Below are 17,582 nucleotides of genomic sequence, written 5' to 3' on the forward strand. Positions count from 1 at the left end.
AGAGAGAGTGTGTGTGTGTGTGTGTGTGTGTGTGTGTGTGTGTGTGTGGTCCTACATTTGCGTGGTCCTGCTGTAATCCTCGTCTCTCCTCCATGATCCAGACTGTAAACACACACAGATTTACATTCAGTCAGTACACAAACATCAGCTTATAACACACACACACACACACACACACACACACACACACACACACACACACACACACACACACACACACACAATAAGACATGTGGAGTGTGTGCTGAATGCTGGATTGGGATTGGCTGATCTCAGTGCATTAATAACTGCAGTAAAACAACATGAGTGTGTGTGGAGCTGTCAAATCAGCTTCTGAATGACACACAGAGCTTTTAGATCAGATGTGGAAACAGAAAACAGAATGGAAACACAGAAACAGACAGATATAAAGACTGAAGGATTCATTCAATGATCAATTGACAAAAGCGCAGCACAATAATAAAGCAGAATTCAGTGTTAAATGACTTGAAATATGATGGAGATCTTCATCTTCTGTCAAATGCCTCTTCATCATCTCCAAACAGACTCAGAACTCCATCATTCTGAGCTGAGAGTGTGTGATTAGTGATATGAGACTTGCTGGAATCACTCATTTACACATTCACAACTGTGATGACAAATCTGATTCACTGTGGAGCTCAACGACAAACACTAGTGCTGTGTGTGTGTGTGTGTGTGTGTGTGTGTGTGTGTGTGTGCTATATACTATACATCTTGTTCCTGCAGTTAAGTGTGTATAAAACACAAACAGATGATTGAGAAAATAGATTAAACCTGTTTGTTGTCTGAAAGCAGGATGATTCTTTAATATATAATATGGTCAGATATTCCTGCCTAAAGATTATTCAGAGGGCTGTCACAATTAAGTAAAACTCACAAAAACAAATAAATGAAAATGTCTGTCAGGAAAGAGTTAAGAGCATTCAGCGCTACGACATCAGTGCTGCTCCACATACTTGAGTTTGTCCAGTGTGTAGTTTGGATCCTCCAGTTGTTCAGAGAGCAGCTTGACTCCTGAATCTCCTGGATGATTGTAGCTCAGATCCAGCTCTCTCAGGTGTGAGGGGTTTGAAGTCAGAGCTGAAGACAGAAAACCACAGCCTTCCTCTGTCACCATACAGCCAGACAATCTACAAACACAGCAATAGTCCACATCACACAGTTGGACAATCACACATCTCTTTGTGTTGTGAAGATGCTGACTGCTGTTTCTGCTCATGTCAACAGCAGTGATGAACACACACATCCTGATCAGCTCTCCTTATTGATCACATCAGCACACACACACACACACTCACACACTCAACAAGGACTCGACATCATCTGTAGAAGTTCATATCAATATAAGCAAAATATTACCCAGCACATTTGGGCTCCACATCTGGTAAGACTTAAGGGCTGTTCACACAGAAATGTTGAATGTTGACACCCACAGACAGACACAACCTGGTAAAGTTTTCAAACAGTGAACTGAGACTGCAACCATTAGTGAAATCTATATTAAAGCTCTTCAAATATGATTTAGATTTACAGTAATTGTTTTTCATGTTTAAATCTGATTTATTCTTGTGTTTAAAGCGTTTGTCATTCCTCTACTTCAGTGTCTCAGACTCATTCAGAAATGATTATTAAATGCTGGATTAATGCACAAGAGAGTTTGGCGAACACGTTTTACACCATTTCAAATATATATTATATGTGCGGCTGTATAAGTCACATACAGCGCTCAGCATAATGGAGGACAGCCCATTCTGAAAACCAAGACTTTCCTCCATTTCTCAGTCAATATAGGCAGTGTATTCTGCTGCATTTAAACAGAACACATTTATTAAACTGATTTATTCATGACATTCATATAGTCAGCAAAACACATTTCGAAATTGAAAGATAATACAATATAATAACATAATAATAATATATAACATAATACAATTAAAATAAATATTGCAAAAACCCTACAAAATTTCGCCTTTTTTTTATTGTTTTGCTTCTCTTGATTTTTCCTCTGTTTAATTTTGTATTTAATATTTTTCTATAACACATAAATATGAGTGCACTAGTTTTTACACTGTTATCATGAATTATTTTGTTAGATGAGCTCCAGATTTGGCTAATCTATTGTATATGCACAAATATAATACTGTAGAGCTTCCTATTAAATTATGAATGTAAAAGAGAGATTAGTGAGGGCTGTACTTATATATGCTGAGCACTGTATATTGTTTACCCAGAGTGTTTACATGGTCACACAGCAGTAACACAACAAGCATTGAGTTTGGGCTAGCTTCTGCAGATGGACATTGCTGTACACTGCCCTTGATGGGTGAGTGGGGGAGTGTCTGTTGTCTCTCAGGTGTGAATTATTCATGAGCATTGTCACTCACACATACAGCTGAGATCACCCAAAACACACTTAACAAAATGTAGATCATTGTAATGTTTTCTCTGAATGAGAGAACAGAATAATTTCACATAATTGTGCAGTAAATATTCTAGTCTACAAGACTGCTTACTCTAAACTCTTGTTCAGGCACATTCAGTCTGGTTTATGGATCTTATTTCAGCTACATTTGTTTCTCTAAAACCTACTAACCACACATAATATTTATTTCTACAAAACAGATGTCAGGGCATGTCAAAACATCTCAGGGGTCCCAAAATCACCTCAGACCCCTGAGGGTTAACTACAGGTATAGTATGAGCAGTGTGAAACACAATCACTGATAAACCATAATTCCTGTTATCTGGGGTTTAGTATCACCCAGGGTTAACATGTTCAAGCATGAAGAGCTCTAATATGAAACTGTCTGACTGTAGTTATTGTAGAGTGGAGAATCATTTACCTCAGTGTGTCCAGTTTACAGTGTTGACTCTTCAGTCCATCAGAGAGAAGCTTCACTCCTGAATCCTGCAGGTCATTGTTACTCAGGTCCAGCTCTCTCAGCACACAGTTTGAGGATTGTAGAGCTGAAGACAAACTCTCACAACACTGAACAGTGAGATTACAGAACTGTAGTCTGTGTAGAGGACAAACACAATATTGATTGAATATTGTTGATGTGGTGTGTTTAATATTCTGAAGCACATCTGACTGTAGCAGAGATGGCAAAAGTACACACATCCGTTACTTAAGTAGAAGTACAGATACTCATGTTTAAAATGACTCTGGTAAAAGTAGAAGAACTGACTACACTTTTAAAAAAGTACACTTTTTTTTTAAAAAGTAAAACGTAGCAGTTTCAACCACAGTCCAAATACACACAGTATAGGGGAATAATAGGTAACTAAAATAGGCAGTAGTGTATAAGTGTGTGTGTGAATGGGTGTTTCCCAGTACTTGGTTGCAGCCGGAAGGGTATCTGCTGTGTTAAACATATGCTGGAATAATTGGGGGTTCATTTTGCTGTAGGAACCCCTGATAAATCAGGGACTAAGCTGAAGGATAGTGAGTGAGATAGGTAGGTAACTAGTCCTCTCATACTATTGATACAATATTATAAACTAACCTACATTTACAATTTGTATGTAAAATGTTTGTTGCCAATTTTATGAAAGAAGCCAAGCAGCATCACGTCCTGTAATACTGTACAACATTGCTCATAAAGTCGGCTCATGTATCATCATCCTGACACAAACTCACAGCGTTCAGCATCAAGTTTTGTGGCCGTTATCAAAAACATCAGCTGCTATTCACGTTCATACACTCTAATGATAATTCTGTAGGCCTGTCTGTCTTTATAAATAATGTCTAATATTTAACACTGAATTCTGCAGTGTAGATTTACTGTTGTAGATGGTGCTACAGTGCACGGTGCTCAGCTATAGCACTGAGTAAATAAGTAGAGCAATGACCAAGCAGTAAACTCCCACTCTCCCTCATGAAGCTAACACAGAAGTACCTGCAACTGCAATTCATGGAAACCCCACTAGTCCTGGCTCCATATACAGCAGATTTCTATTGAGCCCACTGTTAAAATGGCCGACTTTACAGCAGAATAAAGGTGTTTTGGTTCATATGGCTAATATTAGCCTTCATGATAACTGTGAGGGGGTGATGTTTTTTATGACTCATCCGTTTCCTTTGTATTAGGTGATATTAAGTCTGCATAATTAAGGGCGTGGCCACTTGAGTGACAGCTAGGTCTCGCTGGTCTCCGTCTCCTCACCTTAGCTGATTCCGGCTGATTAGCTGCTGAACTCGATGTATTTTTGTGTTGTTTATGCGGCTTTACACAGTCAGTTGTCTTTTGGAATTGTCTCCTACAAGTATCAGATGATATGGCATGCTGTGTGCACTTCACAAACCGTTCATGTGGCCTCCGTTTCCCAGGTGAGTGAAATGATATACTTATATAGCCTCTCTATAAATGTATTTGTTTTGTATAAGATCATTCAACATTTAAATGCTCTTTAGAGCTGTAATGTGCTCCAGAATCTGTCAGATTGATTAGCTGCAGGCTCTAGATCAGTCATCTGAAGTGTTGTCATACAGTGTTATGCTGGAGTTCAACAATACTCTTGTCTTCTTGTGTTAAGTCTTGTGTCCTTTATGTGTCCTTTGTTTATATGGTGCACGCTTGTTCAACACTTTGGTAAACACTTGTTGTCTTTAAAAGCACTTTATAAATAAACATTGTATTGACTTGTCATTGATTAATTATTCCTGTTTGCTTTTTAAACACTGTTGAGCGAGTTCTTAAACACCTGTGATTGGTCATCGTGTTCCTCTACAGAGATGATGATGCTGATGACTGCGCTGATCACAGCTGACCCATGACAGACGCAGTGGAGAAAACTCGTTCTACAGACAGCCTGGATCCACAAGTATCACCGATAGCTTACATTTAAATAGATTTGTCTTTTTTATTCAGAGTCAACTCCTAGATATGATCATATAATCATTATCAATGTGCAGAAACGAATAAAATCACATCCCTGCATCCCTTTTTATTATTCTTGTGCCAATTTACCTGAAAGGGGCTCCACATTTGGTAACACAATATGAAACTGTCTGACTGTAGTTATTGTAGAGTGGAGAATCATTTACCTCAGTGTGTCCAGTTTACAGTGTTGACTCTTCAGTCCATCAGAGAGCTTCTTCACTCCTGAATCCTGCAGGTCATTGTTACTCAGGTCCAGCTCTCTCAGCACACAGTTTGAGGATTGTAGAGCTGAAGACAAACTCTCACAGGACCGAACAGTAAGATAACAGCCCTGTAGCCTGTGTAGAGGACAAACACAATATGTTGTAAAGATACTCCTAATACTTCTAATACTCCTGTAAAGAAGTTTATAAAGATAAAGAAAAAAAGTGAAAAAGAGAACGATGCAGAGATAGCTTCTTCAATGGTGTCTTTACTATGAATGAATTTTTAAAGCATAAGACTATAACAAAAACTCAACACATAACAGTGCTATTGCTTTCCTGTGATCACTAAATGTAGACATGAATGAGTTCACACACACTAATTCAGAATAAAGGAAATACGTAAATATTATCAAAAAGTTATTTGCTAAACTCTCTCTCTTTCTATGCAGTTCAACAAGCACACATTCTCATAAATTGAAAAAGCTATTGAAAATGCACACATAAACTCCATATATATATATATATATATATAACATTGTCATGACATTAAATCTAGGATGTCAACATGTTAAACCCTACAAACTGTACAAACTGCTATCCAGTATCTGAGATACTTCATTAGAAAGAAAAGGCATCAACAGGGTTAATTTGTTTAACCATTATGTATAACTCAGGCACTGTATACATCAATTATCTACAAGTATCTGTTTAGAAGAACTTACAAACATGTAACAACATTACAATTTTAAACACACAAACTGTGTTGGCATACAGTACTGGTATTTGGTCACATGTAGCGGCTAACACGCTAATCGCAAGGCACTCATATTAACGTGTTCCAGATATGCTAACCTCGTGATACTCCAAGTCGAATAAAACGATCTGCATTCAACCCATCAATCATTAATATCACCCTACACAGTGTTTATACATAAACGAAAGAATGTTACGTGCATCTTAATTTACATTTACCTGTAAAGAAGTTTATAAAGATAAAGAAAAAAAAAGGTGAAAAAGAGAGCGGTCCAGAGATGGCTTCTTCAATGGTGTCTTTACTATGAATAAAGCACATCACGGCCGCGTCACCCACTGAAGCGCGAGGTGACGTCATGACGCAGACACGGCAAACCAAAATAATTAATTCAATAAATGCACATAGCATCTTTCTCTATGTATAAATATGCAATTAAACACGTTTCACCAGTATTATAGAAATATCCATTTTATAAAATAGATCTCAATTAAAATATACCCTTAACATGAGTGACAGCTGTTCACCTGTTATTCTATATATCACAGAAGCACATCTGACTGTAGTGACTGGTTTAACTTCACTAATTAGTGAGCACATCTGCTGATTTTAGCATTTAATAGTTTTAATGTCAATAAAACACAATTAAATGGCTTCCTTCAGATGTTCCAATAGCCCAACTCTTTATTAAACTCCTAACACAGGTTTTTTTAAATGCATCCTTCATCTCAGATAATAAACTCACAAAAGATCAGTGTTGCCAGATGGAGCTGACTGATTCCAGCCCAAAAGCTAATGAAACCCGCCCAATCAATGCTGCAAAAGATATGAGAATGTTTCATATGACTCACACATGCTTATTCTGAATATATGTGAAAGACTCTTGTCAGATGATATTTTAGAGAGCAGGCGTGAGCTTCAGCTGTGTCCTCTGTGTCATTTTCTGTCTGATTCAGGCTCACACTGATACGGATAACAGCTACTCTGACTGATAGGATTTACACAGCGCAAAAGTGTGTGCTTGTAGAGCCGTGACACTTTTCCTGGTGACGTGGAGCCGATCTGCATATCACAGCACAATACATTAGCTGACCAATCAGAGCGGACTCATTCATTTCAGAATGAAAAAAAAAAAAAAAAAACATCAGTGTGATCATTCAACTCTCACCAGGAAGAACTTTTGGGGTGCTGTTTCATTTTATAGCTGACTTTTGTGCAATTTCCACTAATAAACAATGTAATTTACTGGCTTACTGGTTTCTTATGAGATAGTTCTCCTAAACCTTTACTCTCCATTAAGGGTGCTTTTACACTTGGTTCAATTGCCTGGACCGTGCCCAAGTTCGATTGTCCCCCCTTGCCACCTCCTCAGTTGGTTTGTGTTGACGCTGTCTTTTTTCCTTCTGAACCAGGTACGATTGCGTCATCAAGCTGCTGTTTTGTTTACGACCATTTCTAAGTGAAGGTGACGCAAGCAAGCACCGCACATCGCAGTCATTCTGCTTTTACTGAGTCGTTTAGTATTGGATATACAGTAAGCGACTCGCGTCTATCTGCCACAAACATGTTATAAACATTCAGAACATCACACAGTGTCTGCAGGAGCTGTTTTTGGAGGAGACAAGCAAACATCACTGAGTATCACTGTGTTTGCCCTGTCTCAGTCACACTTGTCACCAAGATACGAAACGTGACACACACACACACATACACGAACGAACGTTATGAGAACGATAGTTAGTTGTACAGTTGGCGGTTCACTTTCGTTATTTGGTACAATTGCATTCACATCAGAAGTGAACTGTACCAGAATTCGCATGAACCGTAGCCCAGACCACCTCTTTCAGGCGGACTCAGGTACGGTTCATGGGTGCGCATCAGAGTTCAGAAAACATGTTCACACTAGCTAAACATACTGTACTATGACGTCAAACAAACCCAGGTGCAGACCAAAAGTGCTAGTGTGAAAGCACCCTAAAGCAGGTCGCACACCAGAAGCGCCGCAACACGGCGCACACATGCCAGTATAAAGTATTACACACCAGACGCGCACATTCGCATAATATTTAACATGAAACTGATCAGATGGCGCTCTGTGGCACAGCTGAAATATGAACTGCGACCTGAGTCGTGGCTGGGCGCTGCCGACAGAAGCCGAGTTGCAGCGACAGTGTGTACCCTGATAGAAACCTATGTTTGGAATTTTAAAATGCAAGGCGCTGCACGACGCCGAGCGACACTTCTGGTGTGCGACCTGCTGAAATCATTTATATCCAGTAGATTACATGGAGTCTGCGCTACCTTTATGATGTGACATGGTTAGACTTTTGATTCTAGAGACACATTTGACTGTACAGAGCCGTTTTGACACGACAGCATGGAGATCTTTAATCATCTAATCACTGAAATTAGCAAGTTGTCTAGAAGTGGCTAAGTCAACTTGGATGAAGTGAGCAATTTGCAACCAGAATATTTAAGTATTAGCTAACTCAACATCCTCTGACTAACTTTAGGATGTTCACATACTGTCCGTGAGAAGACATGCAAAACCCGGACTGTGAAAGTCTGAGCGATGTTTGGTCCCTAGTAAACACATAACTGAAGAGTATTGGAACAGATATAAATCTAAACTCTAAATTAAGTCATAAATGATGAATGTGATCCGTTCTTACAATTAGAAATACAGGCTACATTTTAGGATCACTTAAAATTGGAGGCAGATTAAAATTAGAGCTAAAAAACAAATATAAATAAATTATAATAAATAAAATGCTTTTCAGAAGCACTAGAAAAGCTTACATTTATTTAACTTTTGACCATGCTGTTAGTTTCATCTTTGGGATAATAGATGGACTCCTACAGATGAAAGAATGAAGCACTTTGACTTACAGAGCTCTTTTGGAGGTTTTGATGACTGCTGATAGTCTGATGAGACACTCGTCTGATCTCTGGAATTTCTGAAGCTCAAACTCCTCCAGCTCCTCCTCTGAGGTCAACAACACAAAGACCAGAGCAGACCACTGGGCAGGTGAAAGACGAGCAGATGACAGACTTCCTCTACTGAGGTGAGACTGAATCTGTTTCAGCAGAGTTTGATCATTCAGTTCATTCAGACAGTAGAACAGATTGATGGATCTCTCTGGAGACAGATTCCCTTCAAGTTTCTGCTTGATGTAGGCAATTATTTCCTCTTTGCTCTGGTCTCTGTCATCCTGCTGTGTCAACAGGCCTCGTAAGAGTTGTCGACTGGACTGGAGTGACAGACCGAGAAGGAAGCGAAGGTAAAGGTCCAGATGTCCATTCTCACTTTCCAGAGCCTTGTCCACTGCAGTCTTCAGCAAATCAATCATGGACTCATCTCTGCTTTTTTCTGCTCGTGTCTTGTCATTGTCTAGAATCAGATGTTGATAAAGGGCTGCAATGAACTCCTGAATGCTCAAGTGAAGAAAGCAGTACATGGTACCAAGAATAATTCCCGTCTCCTCCTTAAAGATCTGGGTACACATGCCTGAGTACACCGATGCCTTATAGACGTCAATGCCACAGTCTTTCAGATCGCTCTCATAGAAGATCACATTGTTTCTGTCCAGCTGCTGGAAGGCCAGTTTCCCCAGTGAAAGGATGAGCTTTGGATTCCAGGAGACATCTGCTGTGTTTTCTCCATCATACTTTCTTCTGCTCTGCTGGATCTGAAAGCGGAGAAAGTGTGTGTACATCTGTGTCAGAGTCTTGGGAGATTCCTGCAGTGTTTCAGCATGAGCCCTGTGTTTCAGTTTCAGTATGTTCTGGAGAACAGTGGCTGAAATCCAGCAGAAGACTGGGATGTGGCACATAATAAAGAGACTCTTTGACTGTTTAATGTGATCAATGATTTCTCTGGCCTGATTCTGATCTGTGAGTCTCTTTCTGAAGTACTCCTCCTTTTGGGCATCATTGAATCCTCGTATCTCTGTCAGCCGGTCGATACAGTCAGCAGGAATCTTACTGGCAGCTGCTGGTCTGCTGGTGATCCAGATGAAAGCAGAAGGAAGCAGATTTCCCTTGATGAGGTTCGTCAGGAGAACATCCAGAGAGACTGCTGAAGATACATCACCACACGTCTCATTACCAGCAAAGTTCAGAGGAAGACGACATTCATCCAATCCATCAAGGATGAACAGGACTTTGAATCGTGTGCTTCTTGTAAGGTTCAGTCCTTTAGTCTCTGGGAAAAACTGAGTTATGAGGTCTTTTAAACTTTGTCTTTCTTTCTCCTTTAAGTTCATCTCTCTGAATGGAAGAGGAAATATGAAGCTGATGTCTTGATTTTCTTTCCCTTCAGCCCAATCCAGAACAAACTTTTGCACAGAGACTGATTTCCCGATGCCAGCAACTCCTTTTGTCAGGACAGTTCTGATCTGCTCGTCTTGTTCAGCTGCTTCAAACAAATGTTTGCATTCAACCTGTATCTCTAGTGACTGATGACGTCTGGAAGCAGCTTCAATCTGTCTGATCTCATGTTCAGTGTTGACCTGTTCACTCGCACCCTGAGTGATATAGAGATCTGTGTAGATGTTATTCAGAAGTGTGGAGTCTCCTTGCTGAGCAATTCCTTCAAACACACTTTGATATTTCTTCTTCAGGCTACATTTAAGCTGATTAGTGAAGAACAGCTCACCTAAACACAGGAGCAAAGAAACACAGAGATTTAGTCTTGACTTTTCCAGCTATATTAGTAAGTGTCAGTCTGACAGATGGTCATGAGTCTCTTACCCTGGAGAGTATCAGCAGCTTGATCTTGCTTCATCTCTCTCAGGAAGAAGAGTGTGAGATCAAGAGCTGCTTCTGTGATAATGCTTCTGTTCTCATTAAAGTCCTTCACAAACTCTTGACTGTTTTCTTCTTGTAAGATTTTCCTAAAGTTTTCCAGTTCATTCTTCAGAAATCTGTTTATTACAGTCTCAAGATTCTATGATTGAAGACAAGAGAACAATATTTAACCATTCATTCACAAACATTCAATGTAGGTCCACAAACAACTCAATATTTGCAATTACATAATAATGCATTGTACTAAGTGTCTGTTGAATGCTTGATTCTGATTAGCTGGTGAATATTCAAATGTTATTTTCAGATAAACACACAGCTACAATTGATTCAGGCAGGTCTTGAGCACATTACACTTCCATATCCCTACGCTGAATGATTTAAGATATTTTAAATCTACAACAGGCAAAAATTACAACAAAACACAACAGAAGCTTTGGATGAGATGTTTAAGAAAGAAGTCCTACATACAGAAGCAATCTGAGAACAAAAACAACATAACCTTTTGTGTGGTTAAAAAAAGTCTGATAGACATCTAAACATAGATAAAATATGCTTTAGCTAAAACAAGGCTGATTGTGAGGTCTGTCTTATTTGATGATTAGTCTGGTAATAGTTTTGGAATATTGTTAGACGTCTATTAGATTTTTACTGACAGTTCAAATTAAGTCTTTGTTTAGACATCATAAATGAAAAATAACAATAAAAATGTGTTGCTGAAGCAGGATCTTTTTCAATTACCATTTTGTCTGTAATATTAGGAATCTTAATTATGAATCAAAATGAGTTTTTCCTACCTGGAAGATGGACTGGAGATTGTCTGTGAAGCTCTTGTGTCTCCTGTAAGTCTTGTCTCCTGAATCTGCTGACTCATATTCAACACTGTTAACAGATTAAACTACTGTAATCATACACTTAGAGGCAAAAAGAAATACAGATATACAAACACTGACAATAATACATGTGCTCATTATAAGGAGACAGTTGGGACAGTGGACAGATTTGCTACCTGTGTAATTAGTTACATATTAAATTTAGTTGAGAAATTACAGAAATGTCATTATTCTATTAAGCATATAAAATACTTTACAGAGAGTAGAACATATTTTTTGATAGAGATATTAAAGTAAGAAGTGTTTGATTTACAGTTTATTTTACACAAGCTACAGTAAAGCCAACAAAAAAAGTTCATCACACACTTCAGGCCACTTTGAGTGAGCATCTACTACGAGACACGTTTGTCCCTCAAATGGACCAGCATAGTCTACATGCATACATTGCCAAGGAGACTCTGGCCATTTCCAGGGGTGTAAGGGAGAAGGTCCAGGTGCTTTTAGTGTTTGTTGGCAGGACTGACAGTTGTTTGACAACTGTTCTACTTGAGTGTCAATGCCTGACCACCAGACATAACTGCCTTCATTCGCACGACACCTGGATGTCCTGTATGAATTTCAGGCAGCACCCTGGATTGCATTTAGGAGGAATAACTACCCTCCTTCCCCACATAAGACAGCCTTGTTGGATTGTCAACTCATCCTTTCTATTCACATGTGGGGCAAAAACCTTACTAGCATCCCTAAGGTGTGGAAAATGTCCAGTTGTCACCATCTTCATTACTTGTGACAAGATTGGGTCAGTCCTTGTCTCTCCACAAACATCTGCGCACTGCACATGTAGAGCCACCAGTTGTTTGATTTGAGGTAAGTCCACTGTGTCTTGTTTAACTTGAGGTGCAGTGGGCAGAGACAGTCGCGATAATCCATCTGCATTACAATGATGCATGATCTCGATACCTGATGTGTTAATCATAAGCTGTTAATAACAAAGCCCAGCATTGAAACCTTGACGCATTCATGGGTGGAATGGCTTTTGTTGGTTGTAACCGGACAGTAATCCATGAGTAATATACATTTCACCTATACAGGTTTTGGTAGAATTTACGTACTCCAAAAGCAATAACAAGTGCCTTTCTTTCGATGTGAGCATAATTTTGCTCTGCCTTAGTCAGCGTTTTTGAGGCAAAGGCGATTAGGTTTTTCCTGTCCATCTGGAAAGATGCAGATAACAGCTCCTATGCCTTATGGTGAGGCACCACAAGCCAACCTGATTGGCAGATGGGGATCATAATGTGTCAACACACCCTGTGACAGCAACAAGCTCTTAGCTTCACCAAAAACTTCCTTGCACTCCTGAGACAACAGCCACATTTTTCTTAGAACAAAACAGCATTAAGAGCGGCCAACACTGATGCCAGATCTGGAATAAATCAACTGTAATAGTTTAGTGGTCCCAAAAATGAACAAAGTTGTGTAGTATTCTTAGGTTCAGGTGCATCCACAATTGCCCTGACGTTTTCTGGTGACTTGTGAAGGCCCTGTGCATCAATGATGTGCCCCAAGTATTCAAACCAATCCTTAAAGAATTCACATTTCTCACGCTGAAGGCACAGTCCAAATTCGTTCAGACGGCTGCGAACAGCATCCACATTTTTGAGATGTTGTTCCTCATTGGACCCCGTCACCAACATATCATCGAGGTAGCAGTGCACATTAGGGAGGCCTTGTAAAATCTGATCCATCACTCTTTGGAAAATCACCGGTGCCGACGCATTTCCAAATGGTAAACGATTATAACAAAACAACCCTTTCAATGTGGTGATTGTGAGGTACTTCCTTAAACTTTCTGCTACTTGAACTTGAAGTTATGCATTTGAGAGATCTAATTTGGTGAAACGTTGACCCCCTGCTATGGATGCCAATCAATCCTCTATGCGTGGAAATGGGTAATGCTCAACACACAGAGCAGGATTCACTGTCACCTTAAAATCTCTGCATATTCTCACATACCCATTCCTTTCTATAACTGGTACAATTGGTGTGGGCCACTCACTGCACGTCACTGGGGAGATAACTCCAAGCTACACTAATCGGTTAATTTTGGCTTCAACTTTTGGCTTCAGAGCAAAAGGAACATTGCGTACTTTGCAAAATCGAGGCTGAGATTGTGGCTTAAGTAACACTTTGGCTTTGACACCCTTTAACATGCCTAGTCCTTCCTGATTTTCTTTAGCCATTCTCTGCCGAAAAGTGGTTTGTTCATTTTCACTTTGACCTTATTAAGCTCTATAGGGGACACTGCTTCCTCTGTATACGTTTTCAATAGTTTTTGGGCCAATTTTGCACTGTAAAGATCTCTGAAAATTAAAAAAACAGAAGCTCCAGTGTCTAATTCCATTTTCAAAATTTCGAGGTGAGTATAAGCAAAAGACCTCAGTCCATAAGGCTAGAAGTTTTCTTTCCCTCATTTATTTATTTGTTTGTGTGTTTGGCTCATGTACTCGTGTGCGATCGGAAAAGTGTAATGACGACAAGCCATTTTTCCCAGACTCGGGGCCAAGTCCGCCTCTCCTTTCACTCCGCCCCGAAGCTTTAGTTGGCTCTCCTTGGCCCAAGGTATTCGGCAGGCCAAAAAAGGCCGGCCACTGGCCCCAAGAAAGCCCCACTTTGGCCCGCTTAGGCCCCGGAAGTGACAGTGGAAACGCGACTGGCCTTGGCTCGCCCTGGCTCACTCGCTTTAGACGCGATAGTGGAAACGCGGCTACTGACAGCCTGCCTATACTGTTCACCACGCTACTCTGAATATTCACTCTGAAATAGCCTGTAAATGTAGCAAAAAAAATAAATGTAATTCCTGCACTCCGCTGGCCAAACACTAACTGGCGAATGACATGAACTAGTGGGTTGTCTGTCTGTTGTTGTGACGCGGTGAGCGCTTGCGATTTCAGGGGGTGTGACTTTGAATCACAGTCCCTCCCCACCGTCCAAAGATAATATGCTAAGCGGCTAGCATTTTGGCAGATCACATACTGCATCTTTAAGCCAAAAGAAAAAGAATGAATAAATGAATATAGTTATCTGCAATTATATCTTTGAATCTTCACACATTTCTTGTATAATATATATATATATATATATATATATATATATATATATATATATATATATATATATATGTATTTATTTATTCTTGCTTCAGAAAAATTTTAAAAAGGAATTTTACATGACTTTGTGATCACATGATGCCCTTAAACCTCAGAGGGTTAAACTACCTTTGTATGTGTTTCATTGTATTCATTTAAGAATTGATTGCAATTAGTTTATTTCCTTTTGTTTTATTACTGATCATTCACTTATTTTAATTAATGTGTAAGAATTAGGCATATACACGTATGCATATTTTTTAACAATAAAATCTGATGATGAATAATGAAATATTGGCAAACAGTCCATGTGTGGGCAATAATGTGAAGCACAACATACCTTTGAGCAGATGATGGTGTTTCCTCACTGAACTTTGGTGGATCCATTATTGAGTGTTCACTCTTCAGAGACACACATGATGCTGAACCCACACTGAAGACACAAACACACCAGAGGAATGAACTGCAGCAGAAACTTCAGTCTCCTTTAAAGGTGCAGTGTGCAGGATTGACATATCGTCACCTTTGAATTATAAGGTTCTATCTGACATTTTTGTCAAAACTGAGTTCTTGACATATTCTTATTAAATGACAACATATTTATATTATGTGGCATTTTTTTAAGTTGTTTACATTTTAAGACATTTTATTACGTGTGCAAAGTTACTGAAGTTTGTCCTGCGCGCTTGCGTTTTTTTTAGTTACTTCTTTGGTTTGCTGCGTTAATCTTATCGTTACTATTGTTCAAAAGAAGGTAATGATTCGCACTCAATTGCTTCGTACTGTTTTTATTTTTACTTTTTCTTACATTTTACGGGTGATAACAGACAAACAGACGTTTCGGCACAAAGCCTTCCTCAGTGTGTGACATAATTCTCTAACTCCACCCTTTTATTCCATAGTCAATCACAATGTGCAATTAGCTAAACCGTCACTCTCATTTCATTATCCATTAATCACACAATAACTTATAATCTTCACAGCAATGACAATAAACAATCTTCCCATTTCCGACCTCACTCTACAGAGATAAAGTGTATCAACTATTATCATTAATCAGGTGTACATCAATACAATAAAATTCTAACAGTTGACATTAAAAGTTTTATACATTTGACAATTATCCAAAGATTAAAAATCACAAGTCTTACCTTAATAATTAATGTGTAAGAATTAGGCGTATACACACATGCATCTTTTTAACAATAAAATCTGATGATGAATAATGAAATATTGGCAAACAGTCCATGTGTGAGCAATAATGTGAAGCACAACATACCTTTGAGCTGATGATGGTGTTTCCTCACTGAACTTTGGTGGATTCCTTATTGAGTTGTCACTCTTCAGAGACACACATGATCCTGAACCCACACTGAAGACACAAACACACCAGAGGAATGAACTGCAGCAGAAACTTCAGTCTCCTTTAAAGGTGCAGTGTGCAGGATTGACATATCGTCACCTTGGAGTTATAAGGTTCCATCTGACATTTTTGTCAAAACTGAGTTCTTGACATATTCTTATTAAATGACAACATATTTATGTTATGTGACATTTTTTAAGTTGTTTACATTTTAAGACATTTTATTAAAAAAACAAAAAAGGTTTTATCTACAAAGTCGAACTCTAGCTTTGCTTTATAAGGTTCTTTTTGTGAGCCAATCAGCATTTTTAATGCACCCACGAGGACAATCAGGATCAGCTTTCTTTGTCATTTCGCCAGACTGCTCCATTGACAGCGGGAAACAACAGAAAGACAAAATCACACAAAATCAGAGTCTGCTAAATAATGCTGCACCACACAAAACTGAGATGTGTGTAAATGTAATGATTTAGAAGCATTTCCCAACATTGAGATTCATTCATTCATTAATTTTCTTGTCGGCTTAGTCCCTTTATTAATCCGGGGTCGCCACAGCGAAATTAACTGCCAACTTATCCCGCATGTTTTACGCAGCAGATGCTCTTTCAGCTGCAACCCATCACTGGGAAACACCCACACACACACTCAATCACACACATACACTATGGCCAATTTTAGCTTACTCAATTTCCCTGTATGGCATGTCTTTGGACTTGTGGGAAAAAATTGGAGCACCTGAAGGAAACCCACAACAACATGAGGAGAACATGCAAACTCCGCACAGAAATGCCAACTGATTCAGCTGATGCTCAAACCAGTGACGTTCTTGCTGTGAGGTGATCATGCCACCCACTGTGGCACCGTGTCGGCAACATTAAGATGAAATGTTAAATTTTACAGTGTTGAAAAAAATTTATTATAAAAATGTATATATTAAATGTGAATATATATGTATTTGTTTACATACAGTCAGTGAAACACTTTTCAGTGTTTATTAAACTTATTCGATCATCGTCTGTTTCCTTTAAAGTCTTTAAATTTAATATTAAGCCTTGAATGGAAAATACTTAATTTAATTAATAGCGCATATAATTCAAGAAATATAGTTCAATAATTCATATGAAGCATAAAATGTAATAAATAATAACATATTAATTACATAAAATTAACATCTGCACTGGAAAAATTAAACAAGAAAAAATACTCATCCTAAAATATGAAATAAATGTTATAGAAAGCAAAAATTCAACTTTCTCCAGCATCAACATATTGTTACAACACTAACTTACATATATTTTTTATTGTATTTCTTGATTATTAATGCTTTAATGATTGATCTGCCAGATACAACCTTATAATTCTAAATGGAAAATGATGAAATTATACTCCAATTTGCAAATGTAAGAAAGTTTTGATCATTTAAATTTAGAGAACTCTTAGGGTCTCTGTCAAGTTAATAAAAGAACTGTTGCGCGCATATTGTTTGCTATATGCCAGTGGTACTCAAACTTTTTTCATCAAGTACCACCTCAGAAAATAATTCTCACTCCAAGTACCACCAAAATGAGCAGTA

At 38.6% G+C, this 17,582-nt stretch overlaps 1 protein-coding gene across 2 annotated transcripts in view; it reads right to left on the bottom strand.

The window, feature by feature from the left end:
- si:dkey-71l4.4 overlaps positions 1 to 17,582 on the bottom strand; it is a 28,853-nt gene that overhangs the window by 3,589 nt on the left and 7,682 nt on the right. For both annotated transcript variants that reach the window (NM_001114315.2, NM_001442677.1), the window contains exons 3-11: positions 15,926 to 16,018; positions 14,987 to 15,079; positions 11,465 to 11,549; positions 10,614 to 10,809; positions 8,751 to 10,518; positions 5,069 to 5,242; positions 2,865 to 3,038; positions 978 to 1,151; positions 56 to 102 (exon numbers count right to left, since the gene is read on the bottom strand). In NM_001114315.2, the coding sequence (NP_001107787.2) occupies positions 56 to 102; positions 978 to 1,151; positions 2,865 to 3,038; positions 5,069 to 5,242; positions 8,751 to 10,518; positions 10,614 to 10,809; positions 11,465 to 11,549; positions 14,987 to 15,079; positions 15,926 to 16,018 (2,804 nt within the window). The remainder of the gene's footprint in view (positions 1 to 55; positions 103 to 977; positions 1,152 to 2,864; positions 3,039 to 5,068; positions 5,243 to 8,750; positions 10,519 to 10,613; positions 10,810 to 11,464; positions 11,550 to 14,986; positions 15,080 to 15,925; positions 16,019 to 17,582) is intronic.

Source organism: Danio rerio, chromosome 4 (assembly GCF_052040795.2).
Source record: "Danio rerio strain M-AB ecotype USA chromosome 4, GRCz13ab, whole genome shotgun sequence".
In the NCBI taxonomy this organism is placed as follows: domain Eukaryota; kingdom Metazoa; phylum Chordata; class Actinopteri; order Cypriniformes; family Danionidae; genus Danio; species Danio rerio.